Source organism: Abramis brama, assembly GCF_963993115.1.
Source record: "Abramis brama genome assembly, chromosome: 15".
Classification (NCBI taxonomy): domain Eukaryota; kingdom Metazoa; phylum Chordata; class Actinopteri; order Cypriniformes; family Leuciscidae; genus Abramis; species Abramis brama.
This window is the reverse complement of record NC_139977.1, coordinates 12,876,722-12,901,106: the sequence shown is the minus strand read 5'-3', so window position 1 is coordinate 12,901,106 and position 24,385 is coordinate 12,876,722. Positions and strand designations below refer to the sequence as shown.

At 38.1% G+C, this 24,385-nt stretch overlaps 1 protein-coding gene across 1 annotated transcript; it reads right to left on the bottom strand.

The window, feature by feature from the left end:
* Positions 1 to 521: 521 nt before the first annotated feature.
* Positions 522 to 23,777, bottom strand: elnb (elastin b). Its single transcript, XM_084136793.1, has 58 exons — positions 23,658 to 23,777; positions 22,195 to 22,431; positions 21,968 to 22,075; positions 21,721 to 21,747; positions 21,292 to 21,618; positions 21,046 to 21,072; positions 20,750 to 20,917; positions 20,589 to 20,657; positions 20,443 to 20,469; positions 20,073 to 20,282; positions 19,916 to 19,942; positions 19,586 to 19,711; positions 19,308 to 19,385; positions 18,616 to 19,095; positions 18,440 to 18,511; positions 18,284 to 18,331; positions 18,139 to 18,189; positions 18,021 to 18,053; positions 17,861 to 17,935; positions 17,684 to 17,725; positions 17,444 to 17,611; positions 17,314 to 17,337; positions 16,838 to 17,041; positions 16,702 to 16,731; positions 15,667 to 16,029; positions 15,554 to 15,583; positions 15,231 to 15,428; positions 13,691 to 13,720; positions 13,426 to 13,593; positions 13,073 to 13,105; positions 12,775 to 12,996; positions 12,629 to 12,661; positions 12,269 to 12,334; positions 11,137 to 11,160; positions 10,979 to 11,011; positions 10,801 to 10,890; positions 10,653 to 10,700; positions 10,484 to 10,579; positions 10,338 to 10,376; positions 10,204 to 10,227; positions 10,046 to 10,072; positions 9,841 to 9,924; positions 9,171 to 9,197; positions 8,529 to 8,579; positions 8,007 to 8,426; positions 7,734 to 7,934; positions 7,474 to 7,524; positions 7,342 to 7,389; positions 6,945 to 7,220; positions 6,829 to 6,867; positions 6,620 to 6,733; positions 4,989 to 5,057; positions 4,210 to 4,248; positions 4,008 to 4,049; positions 3,808 to 3,873; positions 2,682 to 2,738; positions 2,475 to 2,531; positions 522 to 1,727 (listed from the first exon to the last, which is right to left on the bottom strand). The coding sequence occupies exons 1-58, from the start codon at positions 23,731 to 23,733 to the stop codon at positions 1,681 to 1,683; spliced, it is 5,946 nt and encodes a 1,981-aa protein (XP_083992919.1). The 5' UTR covers positions 23,734 to 23,777; the 3' UTR covers positions 522 to 1,680.
* Between the last annotated feature and the right edge of the window lie 608 nt (positions 23,778 to 24,385).

The window sequence follows — 24,385 nt, the reverse complement described above, 5'->3', positions numbered from 1 at the left end:
ATTATTATTGTAATGTTATGTGTTTTGAGACATAAGGTAGTTTAACGCCATCTCTTGTTCTCGTGACGCTTTGCAGGCGCTGCTGTACATGTGTTTTAAAGGAGGCATGGCTTTGGAGACGCTCTGAAGGAAGGATGGGATCTTATGCTTTCTAAATTAGCTCGCTATTATTGCTAGCCTCTCCGAAATTACCTACCCTACCTTTAATGTTATTCAATGCATTAACTAATTGGGACCTTATTGTAAAGTGTTATGAAACATGGTGTAAACATTTAAAAAACTCAAATTGTTGTGTTGGCCAAAAAAGAGGTCAATTGTTTAAAAATTAAAAATATGTGACAACTTGCCCCGAGCTGACATTTATAAAAATACCCTTTTCCTGAGAACACAGTTCAACCTTTCAGTTAAAATTTGCCTTCACTGCATTGTATATAAATAATATATTAATACAATTATTACATACCGGTATATTACATTACTGGAATTTTAGTTTTGGTGATAAAACCCACAGAAAACATTTGTGAAATTTAATTTTTAATATTTCATTTTTTTAAACCAAAATCCCACATGCCTTTTCATGTGTCCCAAAATTAGCCATGCATTTATGGAGGAGATTGTGAGTGAAAACAAAACATGTTTTTGTTTTACAATTTATTTTTTAGAAATGTAGATGATGGATAAAAGGCCCAAATAAAATCAAAGATCATACAAACATGTGAACTGGTTGGACTTTCACAAAAGTAACAAGTGCATAAAAGTGAAGAACAAAAAGGTAAACAATGTGAAGCGATTCACTAGATGAATTGCTTCTATCATACTTTCAGGTCACATTTGAATAGTTGCACTTATACAAACACAGATAGCCTACGTCATTCACAACACACAAACACCAAAATGAGTTAGGTTAAATGCATAGATACTCTTAAAAACCCAACATTTTAATTTAATAAGAGTTATGTTAAAACAAACAAACAAAAACAAGGTAGGGTCAGGATACTAGAAAAGAAACCGCTTCAAGTTCCTGAGGTATCTTTGAAGACAGCTTGTAATCCTCAGTACTTAGATGCTGTCTACTGCAGTAATGACAAGCATTTTGTTCTTGTAAGACTAAAATAAATTGCATGCCTAATCCCATTCTTTTGTGTGACTGACTATACTTTGAAAGATTGAAGATCCTGGAAAGACAAAATATCCATTCATGAAGTCTTAAGCATACAGCTAGAAAGAGATTAGGCTCCCTTTACTTTTTGATACATAGCCAGAAAATGACGCTGCTTCCCCCACAGTCAGTTCATCCTGAAATAGCAGCGACACAACCCTAGACGACATGTGTCTGAATATTCACCAAGTGTGTAAGTGAGCCACTGCAGCAAAAGAGATGCACAGCTGGAACTGCAGCAGTTTAAGATGGAACATTAAATGGTAAAATGTCTGATCTGTTATTAAAAAATCAAGCAAAGGAAATGTCTAGTGACATAAGTAGTAAATAAGGGAGTTAGGCAGTGCAAAGAGTGCCTTGTGAGGTTCACATCTAATCATATGGCTGAAAAAAACCTTTAATGCAAATTCCAATCTTTCTCACATATTACATGAGGCACTTTTAAACTGTAAAAAAAAAGTGCATTTGAGATCAGGCAGTAGCACCACTTGTTTATGAGGTCACTTCTATCCGCTGGTTTCTCACTTCCTTCTCCTTCCGCAGTATTTGCCTTGGCATCCTGCGCCCCCTAGAGGAAAACACACTGTCACTACTGCCATTATTGAGAACTGTGAGTTTATTCAAACTACAAACAGTGTTAGTTTAGGATCATTGAGATACTATTATAATTTTGAGTGTGTTTTAAAAAACAACAACACATTTTTATTAGTTTTTTCTTAAATATGTCTATCTAGTTTTATTACGTTTTAGTTATTTTAGTCCATCAATTTAAACTTAACGAAAATTATGGACTTTACGTTTCTCTTGGTCGCATGTTACAAGTCGTAGATCAGAAAATTATGAGTCTAAAGTTGTAATTAAAAGTTCCATGATCACGTGAATGCTTTTTACAAGTCAGATTCGTTACGGTAATTACAACAACATGGCGTGAACGCACCTTTAGAAATATTGCCTTGGCAACTAGAAAAATGAATCGAATAAGTTTAATAAAGTAATATTTTTATAAAAACTTTTTTATATACATTTTATTTCAAGTAAGTTTTAGTTTTTGTAACTATAATAACCCTGACTACAACACTGTTCTTAGAAATTACTATGGTATTTTGGCTCATACTTTCTATTTAGCCTTAATATGGAAGTCAAATAACGACAAATGGAATGTGTATTATGAAAGTAAGTAAATGTTGATTTCATTTTGTAAATGAAAATGGAACATGAACAGTAAAACATGAAGATGCACAACTAAAAGTCATTGTTTCGACAGGTTTTTGCAGTATGGACCATAAAAAAAAGATCTTTATTTCTGCTTATGTACCTCTGTAGCCTCCTGCACCTAGAAAGCCTTGAAGAGCTGCATATTTGGCTGCTTTTGCTATAAAAGAATCACACATTTAAATGCAATACATACTTGCAAATGGCTGTGGATAATGTACAGGTTTAAGCCAAACTCTCATTTTATCTTGTGCTGCATTTGAAATATTAGCTAACAACAATGAGTTGCTGTAATAGCAGCATGTCTTACATTGCTGAGGTGTAAGTGGAGCACTTCCAGTTCCCCCTGCGCCAGTGCCACCATAACCTACAATACAACATCACAACTTCTCATTAATCACTCTAAACCACTTACATTGATTATTAAAACACACCGCTACAAGAAAACGTCACTTATTTATTTACACACCTTAAAAATGTCGCTCTGGTAACGTTTGGATTCAGAAATGTTTGTATAGATAATTTCAATATCTTTCCCAGTTATGACTTTTTACATGATTCGGTTGTTTTTTTTTTGGTTTTTTTTTTTGTGTGAGAAATTCAAATCATTAAAGTAAATTTGCTATACTGTCACACTCCTACATTTTATAAATGATTTCCCTGGCATGGCAGCACATGTATTATCTTTCTTTCCACACACATGCACTGCTGAATGTCTGTTTATATGCAACCTTGTTGTGTACAGAACAATCATACAAACTCATGTAATTTATTCAACTGTAATGGAAAATTACTTCTCTTTTTATTTTGCCCCCATTTCTTTATTCTCGTATAAATACTTAAAATGATAGTCCACCCAAAAATGAAAATTCTCATCATTTTCATAATTTACTCGCCCTAATGTCACTCCAAACCCATAAGACTTTCGTTCATCTTCGAAACACAAATGAAGATCTTTTAAAATCGGGCAGATTTTTGTCCCTGAAAGTCCATTCACTCAACTTTTTATGAACTTTTTGAAGCGTCAAAGTAATTTATGAATTGAGCAGTTTCCTCCAAGTCTACTGAAGAGACACGGTCGCTTTGTATGATGAACAGATTTATCTTAGCTTTTTATTCACATCTAAAAATGTATCAACACATACATAGAGCACGTCAAATATGGCATGGTATGTATGGTATCAAATATGGTAACAAACCTCATTAGTTCTTGTGTCGAGCCAGCACATTTGAGCTTTGTTTACCATTTAAATCCGTTTATCATAAAAAGTAATCGTGTCTCTTTAGAAGACATGGGTTTGGAACAACATGAGGGTGAGCAAATGAAGACAGAATTTTCCTTTTTTGGTCAACTAACTTGAATAACATCTAAAAGCTTTCTCGAATCCTCAGAGTTGGTGATGTGCACATTAAAGTTGCCATAATGTCTTCATTACCTGGATATGGCTGTTGATTTCCAGCACCTGGACCTACACCAGTCCCATATCCAGGGACTCCACCTCCTACAAGAGAAACGGATCTACTGTAACTCTGTATCTTGATATCTGTTCTTTCAATGTGCTTCATTAATTCAGCTGAAAAGGTGTGGATAAGTCCATTTCCTCAAAGAGAATTGAGGACTGATATAATGGCTCACCTGGCTGATAGCCCTGACCACCCAAGGCACCCGTGCCATAGCCTTTAAGACGTTGAAACAAATGCAAGTAAATAAAATCCATCCATCTGATGGCAACCAGCCAACAAATTTTACATGCAATTTATGCTCATTCAGTTGCTGAGACAAATGAATAAGAAATTGACCCCAAAAAAATCATGCAGTTAAAATTAAGTGAATTTACCTGATTTACCTGTCCCTGCTCCTCCTGGGTACCTGAGACCTGACACCAAACATTACAATTAATGAAAGGAAAATTGTCTCAAACATAAAATTTCATTCACACCTATGAAATAATTAATCTCAACACTGTAAAATGTGATCAGTTGACTTCATTTAAAAAAAAGTGAGGAAACCCGTTGCCTTAAAATTAAGTAAATAAACTTCATGCATATTTGAAAATGCATACATGAAATGACAAGTCCACATAGTTTAATTTTTTCAATTACGCAAGAAACGGGTTTCCTCACTTTTTTAAAGTTAAGTTAAGTTAACTGATCATTTTTTACATTTACAATCATGTAAGTATGTATCCTTATCCCATTTTAATCCCAATTTTTTTCTTGCAATTTGAGTACATGCATTTTATTCCTTAGACCTCCCTAACACAAACTTTATGCCCTCTTTGATTTTATGTTGGTTAAGTTAGTGAAATATTAGGTTTTATACCTGTAAAAATAGACCTATTTGCACATTTCAAACTTAAAATAACAGTAACATATCCAATATATAATGAGATATGGTTAGAATTTACTTCATAACTTTATTACTATTGTTCATTGTTACACAATGTTTGAACTTATAATGATACAAAAACTGCTGTTGGCAAACTCATCTGAGGTAGAAGCCAGGATATGGAAACCATACACCATTTAGAAGCAAACACTTTAAAATAACATTAAGTAAAATAACATATATGGTCTCTGAAAATTTTTAACAGGAAGATATTAACAGAAACTTTACCTCCACCGGTTCCTACTGGGCTTCCAGGACCTCCTCCAAGACCTCCAGCTCCACCTAAACCTCCATAGCCTACAATAAAAACAACATGTGAAGTGAGATCTACATCATCATCATTACCATATGATGGTAAAGATGTCAGTAGTGTTTCAATTGGCTATTTTCCAACTGAATCTTCTCAACTTGTGTTGTCTTTACGAATATAATTCTCCAATTATGTTTTCAACCACATCCACATCTGATCATCTGGTATCTGCTACGGGTCTTAATAGATGTTAGTGATTCTGTTCTTTGCAGAACTTTAGCATACTTATTACAGCATATAACACTTTATTTCAATAGTCCACTTAAGACGCTCCACTAACTATAAGTAACTTTGCAACTACATGTCAATTAACTCTTAGGGTTAGGTGTTAGGTTTCGGGTTAGTAGAATAAGTTGGCACGCAGTTGCAAAGTTACTTATAGTCAGTAGAATGTCTGTTGGGGAGCATCAAAATAAAGTGTTGGCAGATATTAAGCAGACAGTTTACTAATACTCTAATGACTTCTAGACTTGTAGTTGCAAAGTTACTCACAGTTAATAGAATGTCTGAAGCGCACAATCAAGAGAAAATAAGTGTTACCTTCAGTACATATGAAATATATTAACTTCAAATGTAATATCAAATAGCTCTACAGTTAAAATTATAATCAATTAATTTACATTTGCTTTAGTGTGTTAGTCAACACATCAAAGTGTACTTCTGGCATGACAAAAGATAAAAACATTCATTACAATGTAATTTAAAGTCAAACTTTTCATTTGACATTACTGAAAAGTGTGAGAAAAGTGTGATGAAAGTGTATTTTTTAAGAAAACTTATGTGGCCTTTTATTTCATTCACATTATATTATAAGTAAAGTTTTTAAATATATACTTTGAGGATTTGAAGAACATTGTGAAACAATTAAGCGTATTTCTTTTTCACAAGGCCTGCCTCTCTACCATCACCCAAGCCAGATTAGTAGATTTATTCATGGTGAATATAAATTCAGGCCCTAAAGCTAATGCAATGATGACATTGTAATAATTAGTCACAATTATGTTAATACTTTAAAAAACAAGAACCTGGGGCTAGTTGCATAAACACAGCTACTAACCTAAGACTGAATCTTAAGTACTAGCATGACTAACTAGCAGTTTATTACTTACAGCTAATCAGACTTACTTTTCGGATTCAAAATAGACCAAATCTACCTTTTTATGTAACTGACTTATAGTTATGACCCGTCTTGAAGAACATTAGATGATGTTGTTAGACTAGTCTAAGCAGTTTATGCAACCGGCCACTGATTCCCCAGGCTTCCCAGCTCCAGCTGGATATCTGGCACCTATGAAAACTCATATTAACTATTTAAGCCACCAATGTGTAGTGAATGCATTTCAAGGTGAACGTGGATATATATTGGTATACATTTGCAATGGATATTGTCATTCATTTATAATTACTGACATCTAATTATAATTATATCAAATTCCTTACAATTCTATAAATGGATTCCTCTATTCTAACAAAACATTTAATCAAATGTCCAAATTTATTTTGCACTATTGTTAAACTTATGTTTAATGTATTTTAAAATGCATGATACCTCCACCCACTCCAACTCCTCCAGGACCTCCGCCAGCACCTCCTGGTCCAATTCCTTGACCACCACCAACTCCTCCTCTTCCAGCACCACCCAATGCCCCAGCTCCTCCATAGCCTGATAACACATGACATTTTTTATTGTGATTATGAATTTTGCCTAAGGATTGGTTATTGCATCATTAAAGTGATCATTTAATGAGTTTTACATACTTTTAGGTGGTTTTAATGCGCCAGGACCATAACCAAGCCCTTAAAAAACAAATAAATATTAGAATATTTAAATGTAAAACACTGTGAGGGAAATACAGCATGAAATGTGTAAATACCTCCAAGTCCACCACCATAACCGCCCGGGCCACCACCATAACCGCCCGGGCCACCACCATAACCGCCCGGGCCACCACCATAACCGCCCGGACCACCTCCATAACCGCCCGGACCACCACCATAACCGCCCGGACCACCTCCATAACCGCCCGGACCACCACCATAACCGCCCGGGCCACCACCATAACCGCCCGGACCACCTCCATAGCCACCGGGTCCTGTTCCATATCCGCCTGGGCCTCCAAGCCCACCAAGTGTGCCTGCTGCCCCATAAACTTTGATCAAAGTGATAAAGAGTTATTTAACAGTCTTTCTAGTTCAGTCCATGTGTATAAACACAACCAAACTGCATTTTTATTATAAGAATTGTGGAATAGCGAGAATGTTTTCTGACACCTTTTCCTTGTTTTCCGCCCACTGCAGCCCCACTGGGGAACCTGAGGCCTGCAAAAAAGTTTTAAAAATATAGTTCTCAGCAAAAGACTGGTGCATAAAATATTAGGAATATGATGGCTTTTTTTGAGTTACCGGTCCCTGGTAGGATCCCACCGGCTCCAAAACTTCCAGCTCCACCATAACCTGCAATAGATTTACAAAGCATAAGGCTTCTTGTAGGGCTTCTTACTGAAGGTCAAAAAATGCTCATTATGTAAAACATAATCGTTTTCCCAAAACAGTTTTTAAGATTTTTAAGTGTTCATTAATTTTGTTTTGTTTAAACTTAGCATTGAATTATTTTTAATATTCCACAATAAAATGTTTGTTGATCTGATCAGTGCTTTGATTACTTTTGCCTGGTTTCTGTGCCCCGAATCCTGTGCCTGCAGTTCCACCTCCTGGTAGCAGACCACCACCTCCAGGCAGAAGTCCCGCTCCTCCTGCTCCTCCCACTCCACCCGGACCTACTCCACCCGGGCCTACTCCACCCGGACCTACTCCACCCACACCTCCAACTCCCAGAGCTCCAGTTCCACCTGGACCACCATAAACTAGAAAAAAACATGTTGATTTTAATAGATTTATAATTTTATAAACATGCACATAAAAAGCTGGTAAATTACCTTTAGGAGGTTTAACTCCACCTGGTCCTCCACCAACTCCTCCCACTCCACCACCAACTCCTCCTGGAACTCCACCAACTCCTCCTGTTCCACCACCAACTCCACCAGGAACTCCACCAACTCCTCCTGTTCCACCACCAACTCCTCCTGGAACTCCACCAACTCCTCCTGGAACTCCACCAACTCCTCCTGGAACTCCACCAACGCCTCCTGGAACTCCACCAACGCCTCCTGGAACTCCACCAACTCCTCCTGTTCCACCACCAACACCACCTGGAACTCCACCAACTCCTCCTGGAACTCCACCAACTCCTCCTGTTCCACCACCAACTCCACCTGGAACACTGCCTACACTTCCAGGTCCTCCTTCAATAGTGCCCGGAGTATCTCCACGTCCAGCAATGGCTCCACCTCCAATGCCTACAGTAGGACAAGTGAAATAAAACTTTTTACAAATAAAAAAGCACCTGCTTGCCTAAAAATACTGAGACAGTAAGGGTAAAAGTGAATGGCATGAAGTACCTGGGGGTTTTAGTGGTTTAGCTCCCGGTAATGTTCCACTATCACCAACTCCTAAGGAAGAAAATATAGTTATTTGAAGAGATTCAGTCACACTGGAACATACATTTACAAATAAACAAAGCATAAAAATCTCTTCAAGCAATGTTAACCACATACTTTATTTCCAGATAAACTGACAATCTGTCAAAAACATAAAAAGATACTTTTCAAAGGAAAATTCTCATTTTAGGACTACTCACTAAACTGACTGACTAACCTTGAGCCCCACCCCCTGTAAACACATTAGAGTCTGAACAAGTTATTCAGTAAAGTTGCCTCTGTGTCATAAACATGTTATGGGTCTGAATGTTTAATGTAAAATGTTTTTGGATTAAGAAAAAAGCATTCACAAGCTCAAAAAGTTTTAAAATAAGGTACTACATCCATATGCATGAGACTCCTCCACCACTAGAGGGAGATGTAACATTAGCAAATTATAGTCTGACGAATGAAAAAAAATTAACATGGCATAGTTGGATAATTTTGTGTAAATCAGCTCGAAGAACTCCACCACCAACCAAAAGAAGAAACTGAGAAAATAATCTTGAGCTCAGTGATTACTTGTGAGGTCATTATTTTTAAAGTTATGAAGACAGATCTTACTCTCTGGCCTTGGCAGTCCCGTTCCCCCTGAAAAGAGAGAATGTCAGTTGTGATTGTCAGTGGTAATTAGGATTTTTCAAACTTAATAAATGACTGATATCACAACTAGAAGCTAAATACAAATTAGACAAATTACACACCTAAAACATGAACCAAAATGTGGTATTATGTAGCTCTTCGTTTTCTTTCGCTATAATATGATCCACATGAAGAAACAGCTGTAGTAAACTGACAGCAATATAATATAATTCCACTGTAATATGAATAGCTTGTTTTACCATCATAAGAATAATTGGCTAAAAAATAAAATGATGCCATAATTTACTCCAAAACCTGTATGACTTTGATTCTTCTGGTGACCAAAAAGCTGAGATTTTTAAAGAATATTCTGACAAAACTGAACGTTTTTCATACAACTCATGGAATATCATCATGAGGTAATGTTGAAAATGTCCTTTTCTATGTGAACTATTCCTTTAAAACACAGATTTGTAAGCTTATAATAGACTTTAACAATAAGTGTTGTACAGTGGAGAGTGGAAAAGTACAAATATGAAAGGCAGCACCTGGCACCTTCAAGTTCATCTGTCTATAATACAGTGACCAAAAATAAATGGAAAAATGCAAAGGATAAGGATGTCTACAAGCTCACTGAACAGCAAGGGTCTACCTGGTCTTTCTCCCGCTAAGATGGGTGTTCTTGTCCCAGCAGCTCCATCAAGCCCATCACCTTCAATGGGGCCACCAGTAACACCTGAAAAATATTACATACTGCTCAGTTCCTATCATATTCAGAGAGTTGGAAATCAAACTTAAGGCTGTAAAATGTTCCATTGTTCATTAAATACTTATAACACAACCTCCAATGGACCCACCTGATCCCTCTAGTGGTCCTCCAGATTCTAAAATGATCACAAAATAAAACTGGTGGCTAAAAGGAATCGCCTGCTCGTTTTTTTTGTATAATTTCAAAACGACAATTGTTTTTTCCAGATATATGGGGTGGAAAGAAGAAAATTAAACATTTTCTTACCAGTCTTGGGAGCTTTTGTTCCACCTGTGTGTTTAACAAAATTTAAAAATGACAATGCAGGAACAAACAAATTAACAGCTAAACAACAAATAATAAATGTCTATAATTGATAGAAAAAAAGTAATGTCCTTGACCTCCATCCCTACGAGTTCCACCATCAGGACTGCCAATCACTAAACAGGGATCAGATAAGACTGGTAGTTATGGCACTATTTTGGATATTACATGCGTGTGTCTTAATAAAGTACATTAAAGAACATTAATTAATTAATTGCATTACCTCCATCAACTCCAGGTTTAGGACCTGCTCCACGATCTGTTCCGGAAGCATCTGTACTACCTGGAATTGTTGGTCCTCCTGTGATGCCTGGTACCCCTGGATTTAAATAAAAAATTAGAACAGTAATATTATATTATACTGGAGAGATGACCAAAGATCACAAACTCACCATATTTGTCTTGTTTGGTTCCTGAACCTTGTATACCTCCAGCCCCACCTACACCACATGAGATGAAACACTGAGCATGTAAACAAATTCCTTCCTGTATCTATTAACTGTTGTTTAGTTTAGTCCTCTTTTAGCAGTGATCGCCCACCAGTTCCAACTCCAGTTCCTGTGGCCCCAGTTCCACCAGTTGCTGGTACCGACCCACCCAACACACTTCCAACCCCACCAGCTGGTTGTCCTGTTAGATGCAGATGCATGAGGTCAAATCTTAGCCTGAATACATGTGGTATTTTAATTGTGAAAGTTAGGTACCATAAGTGGTTTACCATATTTAGGTGGTTTTTGTGCTCCTCGATACCCTTTAGAATGAAATATAATAAAACAAGAGATTCACCCACAGATGCTTAAACCAATTGTTTTAAAACAGTATTTTATGTCTCAAGTTTAGTGATCAGCATTGCACATCTAGTTTTTAAAACTTTACCTCCATACCCCCCATATGGCAGAACTGAAAAAAAGAGTTAAATAAGTTATTCTAAACTTATTATTCAAATTCAGCATACAAATCAGTTGTTAGTTTGGTTTGTAAAATGTCTAATAATGTATTAAAATTTTAGGGTATATTATGCATATCTTAAAGGGATACTCAAACCAAAAATGAAAATTCTGTCATCATTGAGCACATTTACATACACATATCTTAACCCAATTATGCTTAATAAGCAAACAATGCATTTGCTCATGTAAACCCGTTAACCCGTTATCCATTATCGGAGTATGGTCATAAACGGCTTAAGCATAAACCGATCGATTTATCAGTTAGATTTTGCCCCTTACCCCGATTTCGCCCAGCATGTATACACATTAACCTGTCTTCTGTTGGCTTATTGAAGTACACATGTGATATGTGACAGGAAAGTGTCCTTACTGCAGATTTAAGAGCTTCCAGACAGAGCGAGTGTTTTGTGATGAGGAGGAAATATATTGCAAACGCATTCTCATCTCGTGCAGCCAAAGTAGAAGTGGTACAGTCAAAATGCTGCGTGAGAGGATAATATATGAGTCTGTAAGATTCCCGCTGACATGTTGGAATACTCTGTTTTTCATACTTGATTTAACATCACAACCGACATAACTGGATGGAATACTCAAAGACAGATACAAGAATGATTACATTTTGATGTCACTTGTGGGAAATAACCTGATTTATTAATAAAATCTTGTAAGCACGGTTTACTTGCATTGCCGGGTTATTGGTTTGCATGTCAATTGGGACAACAGATTATTTCAATAAGCTGAATTTTGGGAGTTATGAGCGTCCATGTAAACGTGCTAATTTACTCACCCTGTGGTTCTAAACCTGTATATAATTATTTATTCTGCAGAAAAACAAAAGAAGATATTTTGAAGAATGTTGAGACCAAACAATGACTTATTGTATGAAAAAATACTTGACATTTCTCAAATTATCTTTTTTTATATTCCACAGAAGAAAGAAAGGCAAACAGGTTTTGAAACGACATGAGGGTGCTTAAATGCAGAGTTTTCATTTTTGGGTGGAGTATCCCTTTAAAGAGAAAAAAAAAAACAGTTGCATGTCAAATTGCTTCACATACCTCCAGCACCTCCTCCCACTCCTGGTACAGCTCCTGCTCCTAACACACCTCCAGAACCAGGTAAACCTGTCAAAATATTACAGGGTTTAGACTCATTTTTTGTCATTACAAGGCAAACATTTCATTTTAAACATGTAAGTATATAATATCAATAAGTTGATATTAAACATAACATAATTATTTTAATATTAGTATTTAATGTACATGAAATATGAATATATATTTGAAAAAACAAATATATTAATAAAATATTTAATAACGTTTATAACTTTTTGAATATAGAGTAAATTAACTAATGATCAACAGCCACTTGCAAGACATATATAAGTGTATGTAGTACAGTTATATATTTAAACTTGCCATATTTAGCTGCTTTTGATCCCGGTCCATATCCTATAGGGCATTATGTGTAATAAATTGAAAGACATGTAGATCAGATACAGCTTTAATAATACACATTTTCTAATGCCTGTGTAAATTACCCATTTTTGACTCGCTTAAATTACCTCCAGCACCTGTTCCATACCCAGGCCCAAGCCCTCCTCTGCTTCCTGCTCCAGCAGCACTACCAGGCAGTCCTGTTCCAGCAAATCCAGACCCAGGACCTCCTACAGTCCCTGGACCATAACCTCCAACTGGCCCTGCCCCTGTACCAAATCCTCCTGCTGGACCGGTTCCTACCTGACCCTGCAGACCAAGTCCTGGAGCCCCTCCGCTCCCACCAGGACCTGGATTAAAACAATTTAGTGTTAATGCCAAGTTGTAGAAAAAACACAATGTCAATACTGATTTAAAATATCCTACCATATTTAAGAGCCTTTGGTCCACCTGGATAGGCTGCATTCAAAGATATAAGGAGATACAAAGAATAAATGTAGAAATGGAAATTAACAGAACCTCCTAACTGCATGTAATTCAGGCCCAGTTTAACAGATTAGTTCAATTAAGGCATTTAAGTAGCTTTTATTAATGTGCCTTAGAAAAAAACATTACTGGTCTGCATCTTGAGATAAAACAATGGCACTAACATATTTTAAGATATGCCATTACTTTCAGTTTTAAGTTGCTTTCAGATAAAACAGCTCAAACATGCATTTTAGTCTGGGATTAGTTTAAGACTTGTCTGTGAAACCGGGTGGAAATGTTTGTCAGCATACCTCCAGAGCCAGGTCCATATCCTCCAGCAGGTACTCCTCCTTGCCCATAACCACCGACTGGTCCAATTCCAGCACCTGGTGTTCCTCCTCCAGCTCCAGCTGTTCCGCTACCGAGTGACCCTCCTAATCCTCCAGGCAATCCTATTCCACCAGCTCCACCAGGAACCCCTTTTTGCAAAAATGCATGAAAAAATGTCATTTATAATTTGATTTTTCTACATGGACACTAAAAATTGGAGAACAAAATTATTTAACTTCCCCTTACCATATTTGCGAGCTTTGGCCCTAGCATATCCTAAAATATAAGAAGACAATGTTTGAGAAGAATTTAGATTTTTCAGTGGTTTAAGCTACATAAAATTCTTATTTTAAAACTTTAAACCTTTTAGCTAATTGTGTGTCTAAAAAAACAGTGTTACTATTAGGATTTCAATTTCTTTTATCTCAGTGTCTCAAATCAGAGTAAACCACACAAAAAAAGCAAGGTCTTATAGCCCAATTAGTGCCCCTGTGGGGACCTCCACTGATCCTTGCATCACTGCATACCCTCGAAAAACACACTGACTGCAACACTCCTATCTAGAGAGGGGCATCTGAGCAGGAACATCCAGATCTTTACCTCTGTTCACCTGCTAATAAAAAAACTCCAGTCTAGCAAATTCAAGATGTCACCTCAGAAAACCTTGGCCAGGCCAATGTGGTCATGCATGACTACACATTAGTGATCTATAAAGAAAGAAGAGCAGATTATGGAAAAACCTTGGCCAGGCCAATGTGGTCATGCATGACTACACATTAGTGAACTATAAAAAAAGAAGAGCAGAGTATGGAAAAACTACCTATGCTTAAAGCACCATCCAGTAGATAAACCAACATTGTGCTCCAACCACACTAAACTTAAATTGCCGTGTGTTTGAATGATGCAGTTATCCCCTCTGAGAACACTGATAAGACACTAGAATGTGCCCAAGAATGTGATGGCTAAACTTACAGCCAACCCAAAGAAAGGTCATCTGGCTAGACATGTTACTTAGGTTTCCAGATTGGCCAGGGTTTAATTAAACTCCAAGAAAGGCCAAAGCTATCATTTTCTTATGACATTGCATTTCTATGGTTTGTGAGGTTTGCCTGAAGATGCTTTGCCTGTCTATGAATTCCTGCAAAAAGAATGTCATACCTTGTACATTATTCATAGACTGTCTAGATAGAAGAAACTCAATAGGCAGTTGTGTAGAGAAAGCTGTTTGAGTTGTGCAACATCCATTCACACTCCTCAACAGTCAATATTCCGTGCAAAGTATTTTAATGCATTGTCTTTGTGGTCCCTTACACTTAAGAATTTTCATCTTTTTACCACATTGTTGAGGGGAAAATACAGAAATGCTATGGGCTATCAAGGGTACTCTCAGTCAAGTCTGGTGGTTAGTAACCTTCCTTCTCTTTCTCTTTTTTCCCTCTTTTTCTTAAAAAAATAATATATATATATATATATATATACTAGAGCAACACATGGGAGTAAACTACAGTCTGAGAAAAGTTCTTAAAAATAGGGCACAATGTACTGTGTTAATACAAAGATTTTTTACGTGTTGATTTTTCACAGGTGCTTTACCTACTTTTTGAATTACACATTGCATTGTGTTGTGTTTTAGGGATAGAAGAAATGTTCGTAAGCTTAACAGAAATTTAACAGAAAAATACCATGACCTTTTCTGGTTTTCTACTGATTTAAAAATAATTCTAAGAGTTAGTCCTTTCAAAACTATTTAGACTTACTTTTTTAATAATTGTAAATACCGATTTACCTTCAGGTCCAAATGCACTTCCAGGACCAAACCCACCACTGGGTACACCTCCTGGACCGTAACCCACACCAGATCCAACTCCAGTTCCTGGTATACCCCCTGCCCCACCTAGTCCGACACCAGTGCCTGGTAATACACCTGGAATACCTGCAGCTAATCCAGTGCCTGGGCCTAAACCAGCAGCTCCACCTAGTAGACCTAGAAAAGCAAAAATAATATATTTGGTTGTAAGCTACAATAAAGTTTGGATAATAAATGCTATCAATAAACCATAAAAATTATTTTAACAGTAAGTTAAAGGATTGAATTAACTGTTGTTTTACCATATTTACGAGCTTTTGCCTCTGCATATCCTGCAAAGCATCAGAGTATGTAATATGACCTCAAACGTTATAATAAAATTTACATCATACAATATGATGGTATCATTTTGTACCAGAGCCAGGAAGTCCTCCAGAACCACCTCTAGGAAGACCACCAAATCCACCACCAGGCAGTCCACCAGCTCCTCCACCAGGTAATCCACCAAGTCCACCTCCAGGTAGCCCACCAGTCCCAAGACCTCCACCAGGTAGCCCACCAGTCCCAAGACCTCCAACAGGTAGTCCTCCAGTCCCAAGACGTCCACCAGTCCCAAGACCTCCACCAGGTAGTCCACCAGTCCCAAGACCTCCACCAGGTAGTCCTCCAGTCCCAAGACCTCCACCAGGTAGTCCACCAAGTCCAACACCAGACGCACCGGCTGTTCCACCTGGTAATCCTCCAGTACCTAAAGTCCCACCATGACGTCCAAGCTGAGCTACAAAGCAATTATCAATGAATATTAATGTTTTTCCTTTCTTATGGTTTCTATGACTGTGGTAGAATCTCACAACTTATATGTAATAAAATCATAAAGTCTTGAGTTTTGGGTGGAGAGTACAGATATTCATACAGTGATTTAATCTAAAACAATCAGAGGATCTAATAAAAAATTATTAGGGTCGGATTTGGCCTGTGGGACACTAGTTGAGGAGTCCTGATGTAGGCTATACAATATTTACTAAATCATTAAGAGGGACATTTATAATATTTTCCTTTTTATCTTTGATTAGAAAGAGACAAGAATTAAGTCTGAAATTTTGACTGACCTCCTACAATAAGGTTGGGGAATCTCATTGCATACATAATATTTAACAAATCTGCATAGCATTCAATCATGACAAATCATTTCTCATGCATTCTGTGAAAATCTAGGGCAGGTACAGCCAACCTCGTTCCTGGAGAGCTACCTTCCTGAGTTCCTTCCTGTCTGAACACACCTTCCTGTAATTTTAAAGTAATCCTCAGCACCCTAATTTAGATGGACAGGAAGGTACTGTAACTCTCCAGGAGCAGAGTTGGACACTGAAGACTTTTAACAATTCCATTATTATTTTTTTGCATTTCAATAGATCTATCACATTGCAAAATGCAAAATGTAAAGTCATACCATATTTTCTTGCTTTAGCCGCAGCATATCCTAAAAAATGACAGAATAGTAGACATAGTTGTGCGGTTAATAATAATATTAACTTTCAGCAGCAAAACAAAGTCATTTTCAACTAATATTATTATTTTCAAGATACCTTCAGGACCAACTCCAGCTCCGGGGAGTCCACTAGCACCTAAACCAGAACCAAGGGGTCCACCAAGACCACCCAAGCCAGAACCAGGAAGTCCTCCAGCTCCAAGGCCACCCACTCCCAAGCCAGAACCAGGAAGTCCTCCAGCTCCAAGGCCACCCCCTCCCAAGCCAGAACCAGGAAGTCCTCCCGTTCCTATCCCTGACGCTGTAAAATAGACAACCCAAAATTAATACAAATTAAGATGATTCTGTTTCTATATTTGCCAAGAGCATTTGCTAAATGCTGCATGATAAATGTCAAACAAGCAAAATCAGCTCTTCATTTTTCATGTCTACTTTATAAAGTAACTGATGAAAAATTTCACCCTTGTTTCACCCTTATATCTGCTGTAATTTATGAACACCTATCCATTTCCATGAAATAGACAGTTGTCAGCCAGGTGATTGTATATAACAAGAATTTAAAGGTTTTCTTACCATATTTCCAAGCTTTTGCCCCAGCTTCCGATGAAAGACAATTCATAGATATTATAATACTTGAGCAATTGTCACTGTTTTAGATTATCTCTAAATATTTCAGTCTATTTATAGTAAACCCTAAATTTACCTCCAGGATAAACACCACCAGCTCCCGGATATAAGACTCCAGGAGTTGCGCCACCAGTTCCAGGAATGACTCCAATGCCTGGTATACCAGCCGCACCTGGAACACCACCTGCACCAGGTACACCTCTTACACCAAACCCACCACCTAGACCAGGAACACTACCAGCACCTGAAAGCAGAGTCAAAAATATCAAGCATGTTCTTTTGACATGTATTGAAATATTGTTCCTGCATGACTTACCATACTTGGCAGCTTTAGCCTGAGACTTTGCAGCGCTTGTGCCTTGAATGAGGTAGAAAGTAAATTTCTATAAATACTCTAAAACTCTGTAATCATTTGGCAAGTATAGTGTATGATGGTTTATATCAAATGTGAATGACTACCATGGATAAATAGACAATTTTAAATGCCTACTACCTCCAGACTTAGGTGATATAAGAGGATATCCACGGAACACGCCTGGTATTTGTTGACCAAAACCTCCGCGGCCTCCTGCAAGAGAAAAGAGAAGTGATCTCTGTTATAAGTAGTTTTCCTACCTTATTGAAAGAATTGTTCTTTCAGTAATTTAATTTACCATTGGCTCCAACTGCACCTTGACCAAGCTGCCCTTTAAACAATAAAATAGGAGAGAGCACTTCAGAAAGCATTTTCATTGTTGGCTAAAGCTATAAATTATTATAGCAAATAATTACCAGTTTGAGATCCTGTGGCTACACCTGGCAGAATGCCTCTACCACCAAAGCCTACACATAAAAACAAAAAAGCAGATTTGTTATATCTGTGTGAATATTCTAGAAACACTGGAAAATCTTGTAACTGTCAAATTCAGTCACTCACCTTGTCCAGGAACAATACCCCCTTGGTATAACCCAGGGATCCCAACACCTTGTTTGAATGCAAAAAAAAAGAGAAAATATAAAACAATGCTTTCTTATCAAAGATTTGTTAAAACTATTCCAGAAAAGGGGAGCTCTATCAATAGACGCCGATTACCTGGCACTGGTGCCTTCCCAGTCTTTCCGACTTTCCCAGTTCCAGGTAATCCAGTTTGGGGGAGAAAAGGTGCTAGGAGCCATAATGAAGTTGCAAACAATTTATTATGATAATATTTATTATTAAGATACTTTAATAAATAAATCAGTTAAACAATTATGCCACTCAAAACCTACCTCCACCAGGCGCAACTCCTGCTCCTCCAATTCCAGTTCCAGTGCCACCAGGCCCAATTCCTACTCCTCCAGGACCAACTCCTGCTCCACCTGGACCAAGTCCTGTGCCACCTGGACCAATTCCTACACCACCATGTCCAATTCCTGTGCCTCCTGGTCCAATTCCTACACCTCCAGGCCGAACTCCTGCACCACCAGGTCCAATTCCGACACCTCCAGGACCAACTCCTGCTCCACCTGGACCAAGTCCTGTGCCACCTGGACCAATTCCTGTGCCTCCTGGTCCAATTCCTACACCTCCAGGCCGAACTCCTGCACCACCAGGTCCAATTCCTACACCTCCAGGACCAACTCCTGCTCCACCTGGACCAAGTCCTGTGCCACCTGGTCCAATTCCTGTGCCTCCTGGTCCAATTCCTACACCTCCAGGCCAAACTCCTGCACCACCAGGTCCAATTCCTGCACCACCTGGACCAAATCCTACACCACCAGGTACAAATCCCATTTCAGAAGGATCAAGCAGTTTAAATATGTTTTCTTGAAAAAAATGTGCTTTAAATCTTTTGCCAAGAATTTTTTTTTTGCTGTGATGTAAAACAAGATGCTTTAATCAAGATTTGTTTCCTACCACAAGTAACAAAGTATCACACCTTTATTTATGCCAATACTCATGTCCATAGATCTAGTTCTACCTGGTTTTGGTGGCTTCTGGCCAGCTGTTCCAGCTCCAGGATAAAGACCTCCAGGCCCACCGTATCCACCATAGCTGCCTAAAATCAAATTCCATTTTTTAAGCAGCAAAGCACGTTCGTTTTTCATTTTTACCTCAGAAAGAAAAATATGATCACTTTATGCTTTTTTAAAATGGTCTTAGTTTTATTGTAACATTTTATCCCAGATTTTCATAACTGCAGTAAAATGTTCTTTATTTTATGTCTATAACCTAGGAGGAAAGAAAGTGTATCCTTACCACCTGATGGGTAGCCTGTTCCAGCACCTCCAGGTGTAAGTGGAATAGCACCAATCCTGGGATCTCCTGCTCCAAGACTTCCTGTTCCAAACGGTCCACCACCGAAACCCCCAGGCCAGCCATAACCTAAATTTAGACCATCAAAGGTAAATGCATTTCAAAACCGCTGCCAGTATGCCGCTTTCAAACTTAAGATATTTCTGAATGCAGTAGCTGTAAGAATTAATAATAAATAGTAACTTTCACAGTGAAAACAAAATGTGGATTTGAAGTGTGAGTGCACAGTGTTTTTGTAGTAATTGCAAAATACTTTTTATATTTACATCATACCTGGTTTCCCAGGTTTTCTGCCTGCTCCTGTGACAATGCAAAATTATTTATTTTATTGAAATAGTACTGTGAAAAGAATCAGTATAAAGGTATTAAAACAACTACTATTCTTTGTCTACTATTAATAATAAAGATGTATTATCAGGACTCAAGACACCTGGTCCAAAGCCACCTGGTCCAACTCCACCTGGTCCAACTCCACCTGGGACAATGCCACCTGGTCCAACTCCACCTGGGACAATGCCACCTGGTCCAACTCCACCAGGAACAATGCCACCTGGTCCAACACCACCTGGGACAATGCCACCTGGTCCAACACCACCAGGGACAATGCCACCTTGTCCAAAGCCACCAAGGCCTCCATAACCTGTAAATAATGTATATGTATATATATATATATATATATATATATATATATATATATATATATATATATATATATATATATATATATATATATATATATATATATATAAGACCAAAGTCCAACAATAAATCTTAAACAGTGCATCTTACAGATTGCTAACCTGTTTTGGGGGGTTTTCCTCCCACACCTAGAAGCAGGAAATGAAAAAGAAAAAAAATCTGCACTAAACAAAACCTATTTTGGGGGTTTTGTTTTTAAATATCCATAAATAGTTAACATTTACAGCAGTTTTATTAAATTTCTAACCTCTTCCAGCACCTCCTGGACCAACTCCACCAGTACCAAGCCCTCCCACACCAGTGCCCACACCAACTCCTGAAAAAACAAAAAGAATTCTTAGAAACATCACCATAAAAGATTGTCTACCTTAAAGTTTAACTTTGTGGAGCACAGTGGAGTTTATCTACCTTGTCCAGGTAGTCCTGTGCCAAAACCACCAGCTCCTGGACCAACACCAAAACCCCCAGGTACTAAACCTCCAAGGCCAGCACCCCCTGGCCTCAGTCCAAGGCCCCCAAGACCACCAGCACCACCAAGACCTCCAGCTCCAAGAGTGCTTGGAATACCCCCATAACCTGTTTGTGTGAAGAAAGACTCATGCAACCTCAATGAAACCAATACATTGTTTGCTTAATTTAATGTATGTAGTTAAAATTGTTAATATATACAAGCACTTTATTGACTGCAGTTTTCTCCCACTCACCAGGTTTAGGGGGTTTGCCACCAACACCTACAGATAAAAAATATAGGGTGAGTGAAAAAAGTGCTTCCCAGAAATAGATCAATCTCAGTCTACCCCCTTACCCAACAAATATGAAGTTTCCAGTATTATTTGGCACAGGTAATTGAGTTATTCTACAATCCCACAAAGACTAGCAGAACCTTGTTAAGGAATAGTTGAGATATGTTTGATTACTTATTAGTAAAATTACTTTTAAAGAAACAATACCTGCTCCAAGGCTTCCAGTTCCAAAACCAGCACCAGGGCCAGTCCCTCCAGGTCTAGTTCCCACGGCTCCAAAGCCTCCTGGACCTATGCCACCAGGTACAATACCTCCTGGACCAATGCCACCAGGAACAATACCTCCTGGACCAATGCCACCAGGTCCAATACCTCCTGGACCAATGCCACCAGGTCCAACACCTCCTGGACCAATGCCACCAGGTCCAATGCCACCCGGAATTATGCCACCAGGTCCAACTCCTCCAGGTCCAAGTGATCCAGCTCCAGGAAAAACACCTGTACCACCTGGTCCAATTCCTGGTAGATATCCTCCTGTGTTGAGACAATGAACTTCTCATCTGATGTAAAATCAATGTCTCTGGCAATCTTCATCAATAACATTAATCCCAAATTTTAACATGAGTTACAACGCACCTGTTTTAGGTGGCTTGACAAATGGCCCTATTAGAAAACATTAAATTGGTTATTACATATTTAGGTCCTTTTTGTGCCTTGATAGCATGCCCTTGAATAGTTTATTATGTTAATCAGAGATAATAAAATTAATACAATTTTATGAAAGTAAATAATAAAAATGACACTTGTTTATTCATTTTCTTTCAATCATGCAACAGTAGTTTAAGATAAATTACAAGTAATATGTGCAGAAAATTTCAGCAACCTGTTCCAAGTCCTCCAGTGCCTAATCCACCAGTACCAAGTCCTCCTGTACCAAGCCCTCCACCACCAGGCCCAACTCCCCCAAGGCCTCCAGTACCCAGTCCAGCACCTTGCCCCCCATATAGACATTATATACATAAATTATATATAGGATTGATAGAGCACTGATATGCAAGCTATAGACACTAATTGCACACGAATTTTTTGAGAATAAATGTAAAACCTCACCAGTTCCAGGTCTGACTCCAATTCCTGGCCCTGTTCCAAATCCACCAGGACCAGCACCTAGACCTAATCCTGTTCCAACTCCTCCAGGACCAACTCCTGGCCCAACACCTCCGATTCCAGAACCAAGTCCACCTCCTGGACCAGTTCCTATATTGGTTCCAAGTCCAGCTCCAGTTCCAACACCAGCCCCTAATCCAGCTCCAGCTCCTCCCCCTGCACCAGCTGGTATGTAGATACCTGAGAGAGAAAGAGAACATTAATAAACTTCTTTATTAATATGTCCCATGCAGGATAGCATGCCAGACTGAGGACATAAGGAAGCATTTAGTTGTGTGTTTGACCTGACAAACTACAAAGAAAGGCAGAAATATGATGAGGGGAATAAAGAGAATATTTTCTGAAACACTATTAGTAGAAATGACCAAATCTGCTGTGAATATCACCGCACTGCAAACCCATTATGTCAGACCATGCATATTAGGATCTCACTCCTGCAACACATTACCAGTTTATGAGGACCATTCTTGTTCTTTACTTAGTGATGATGCCACATACCCAAAGGGGTTCTATCTAATCTCCACATCTAGTCTTTTATGTGAAGCCTCAAACAGCACCATGCGCTACCACATGCGTTTGTGTGTCCTATCGCCTTGCTGTTTAAGGTTTGGAGGCATAGAGGAACAGAGAATGGATTTGATTCATATGAAGAACAACATACATGACCTTATCCAAGAGCTTAGAACTAAAAAGCTCAAGTCCTCTGGGACAAACCCTCTGGGACAAGCTTATGGGTTGTTAGTGTATGATCGTATTGTAATGATCTGGACTAGAACTTCTCAGATCTTTCCTTCCACATGAATAAAAGATGACAAGTGGGAAACCTTGTTTTATCCAAAATGAAAGTGAAAAGTGAATTAAAATCCTTTAAAAATGCAATTTACATTGTTTATAAGAATCCATCTGGCTTTATGTACTATTTGTCTTTGTATCAAAAACTTTCACCAAATGCAAATACATCAGATTTCACTCTAATACTAATATTTAGTTTAAACTACATAATCCAAAAATAAATTATATAATATATATAATATTTGAATAATATTTGAAGAGCTTGTAGCTTTACCGAATCATGGATGGGTAATGTTGCCTTATCGCTGCAAAGTTTAATTAAGATTAAAAGATAATGCAGGAACAAGACTTAAGTCAAATTTCACTGACAAACCATCCTGCAACAATAAAACACAGCATGTCCTCAGTAAAGGACTTTTAAATAACAATTGCTTACTTTTTATTCATCCATCCTTTACCTGTAAAACATTCAGAATACAGATAACAAATAACTGCATCCACTGTTGGCAATATGGTACTGATATTAAGAGAGTGTGTGATGCTATTGCCAAAACAGCAGTACACCTGTAATGCAATAAGATAGAAAAAGTCAAATGAGTTTGAAAACTCCTTACCTCCTTGAAGGGAGGGTCTACACAGAAACAGCAGGAGAAATCCATGCAAGAGCAGAGGTACCTTACTCCGGGCCATCCTGCTCTGTAATATCTCTCTCCACTTCCAAACTGTGGGTTTTATCCCCCAAAAGCAAATCATTACACACCCATGTCTTAAACAAGAAGGATAAGGGGTGGGGGGTCAGTATGAAAGAGAGAGAGAGAAAAAAAAGTAAGGATGAAGGAACACTACGTAATTAGGGAAACTAGCACACTTGGGTCTTGTACATTATGTTGTTTTTTTCTGTTTTTTTCTAACCCCACCCCTAACCCCCCCTAAATGACTGGTGCTAGTGCATTTATTTGGGTCACTTCTGCCAACATGAGTCAAAGCCTTAGCCAAAAAAATAACAACAGATATTTGAGGATAGGGAGAGGGAGAAAATCTCTCTCTCTCTTAACATCTACCTCACCAAGAGAAACGTCTGCCAGATATTCTCATGGAGAGCATTTATTTTTTATCCAATCAAAAGCAGTAAGAAATCACTCCAGATAAGGTTATTACGTGATCTATTGTTTCCAGCTACAGGGGTGTAAGTAACATTTAAGGCCCGGACCTATTATTCAATCATTCAAGAAGGAAGAGAGCTTGGCCACTTGGACAGCCTCCAGCTATCACTCTATTGTTATTAACATATGAGTCCCTGAGGAACACATGAAATCATGTATGTGATGGAAAAACACTGAAT

What these genes read in the sequence shown, in the direction of transcription:
- elnb (XM_084136793.1), bottom strand. Translation starts at nt 23,733, where the DNA reads ATGGCCCGGAGTAAGGTACCTCTGCTCTTGCATGGATTTCTCCTGCTG. An exon ending in AACCAAACAAGACAAATATG is followed by an intron (nt 10,580 to 10,652) that starts GTGAGTTTGTGA and finishes ATTTAAATCCAG; the next exon opens with GGGTACCAGGCATCACAGGA. An exon ending in CTTAGCGGGAGAAAGACCAG is followed by an intron (nt 9,198 to 9,840) that starts GTAGACCCTTGC and finishes CTCTCTTTTCAG; the next exon opens with GGGGAACGGGACTGCCAAGG.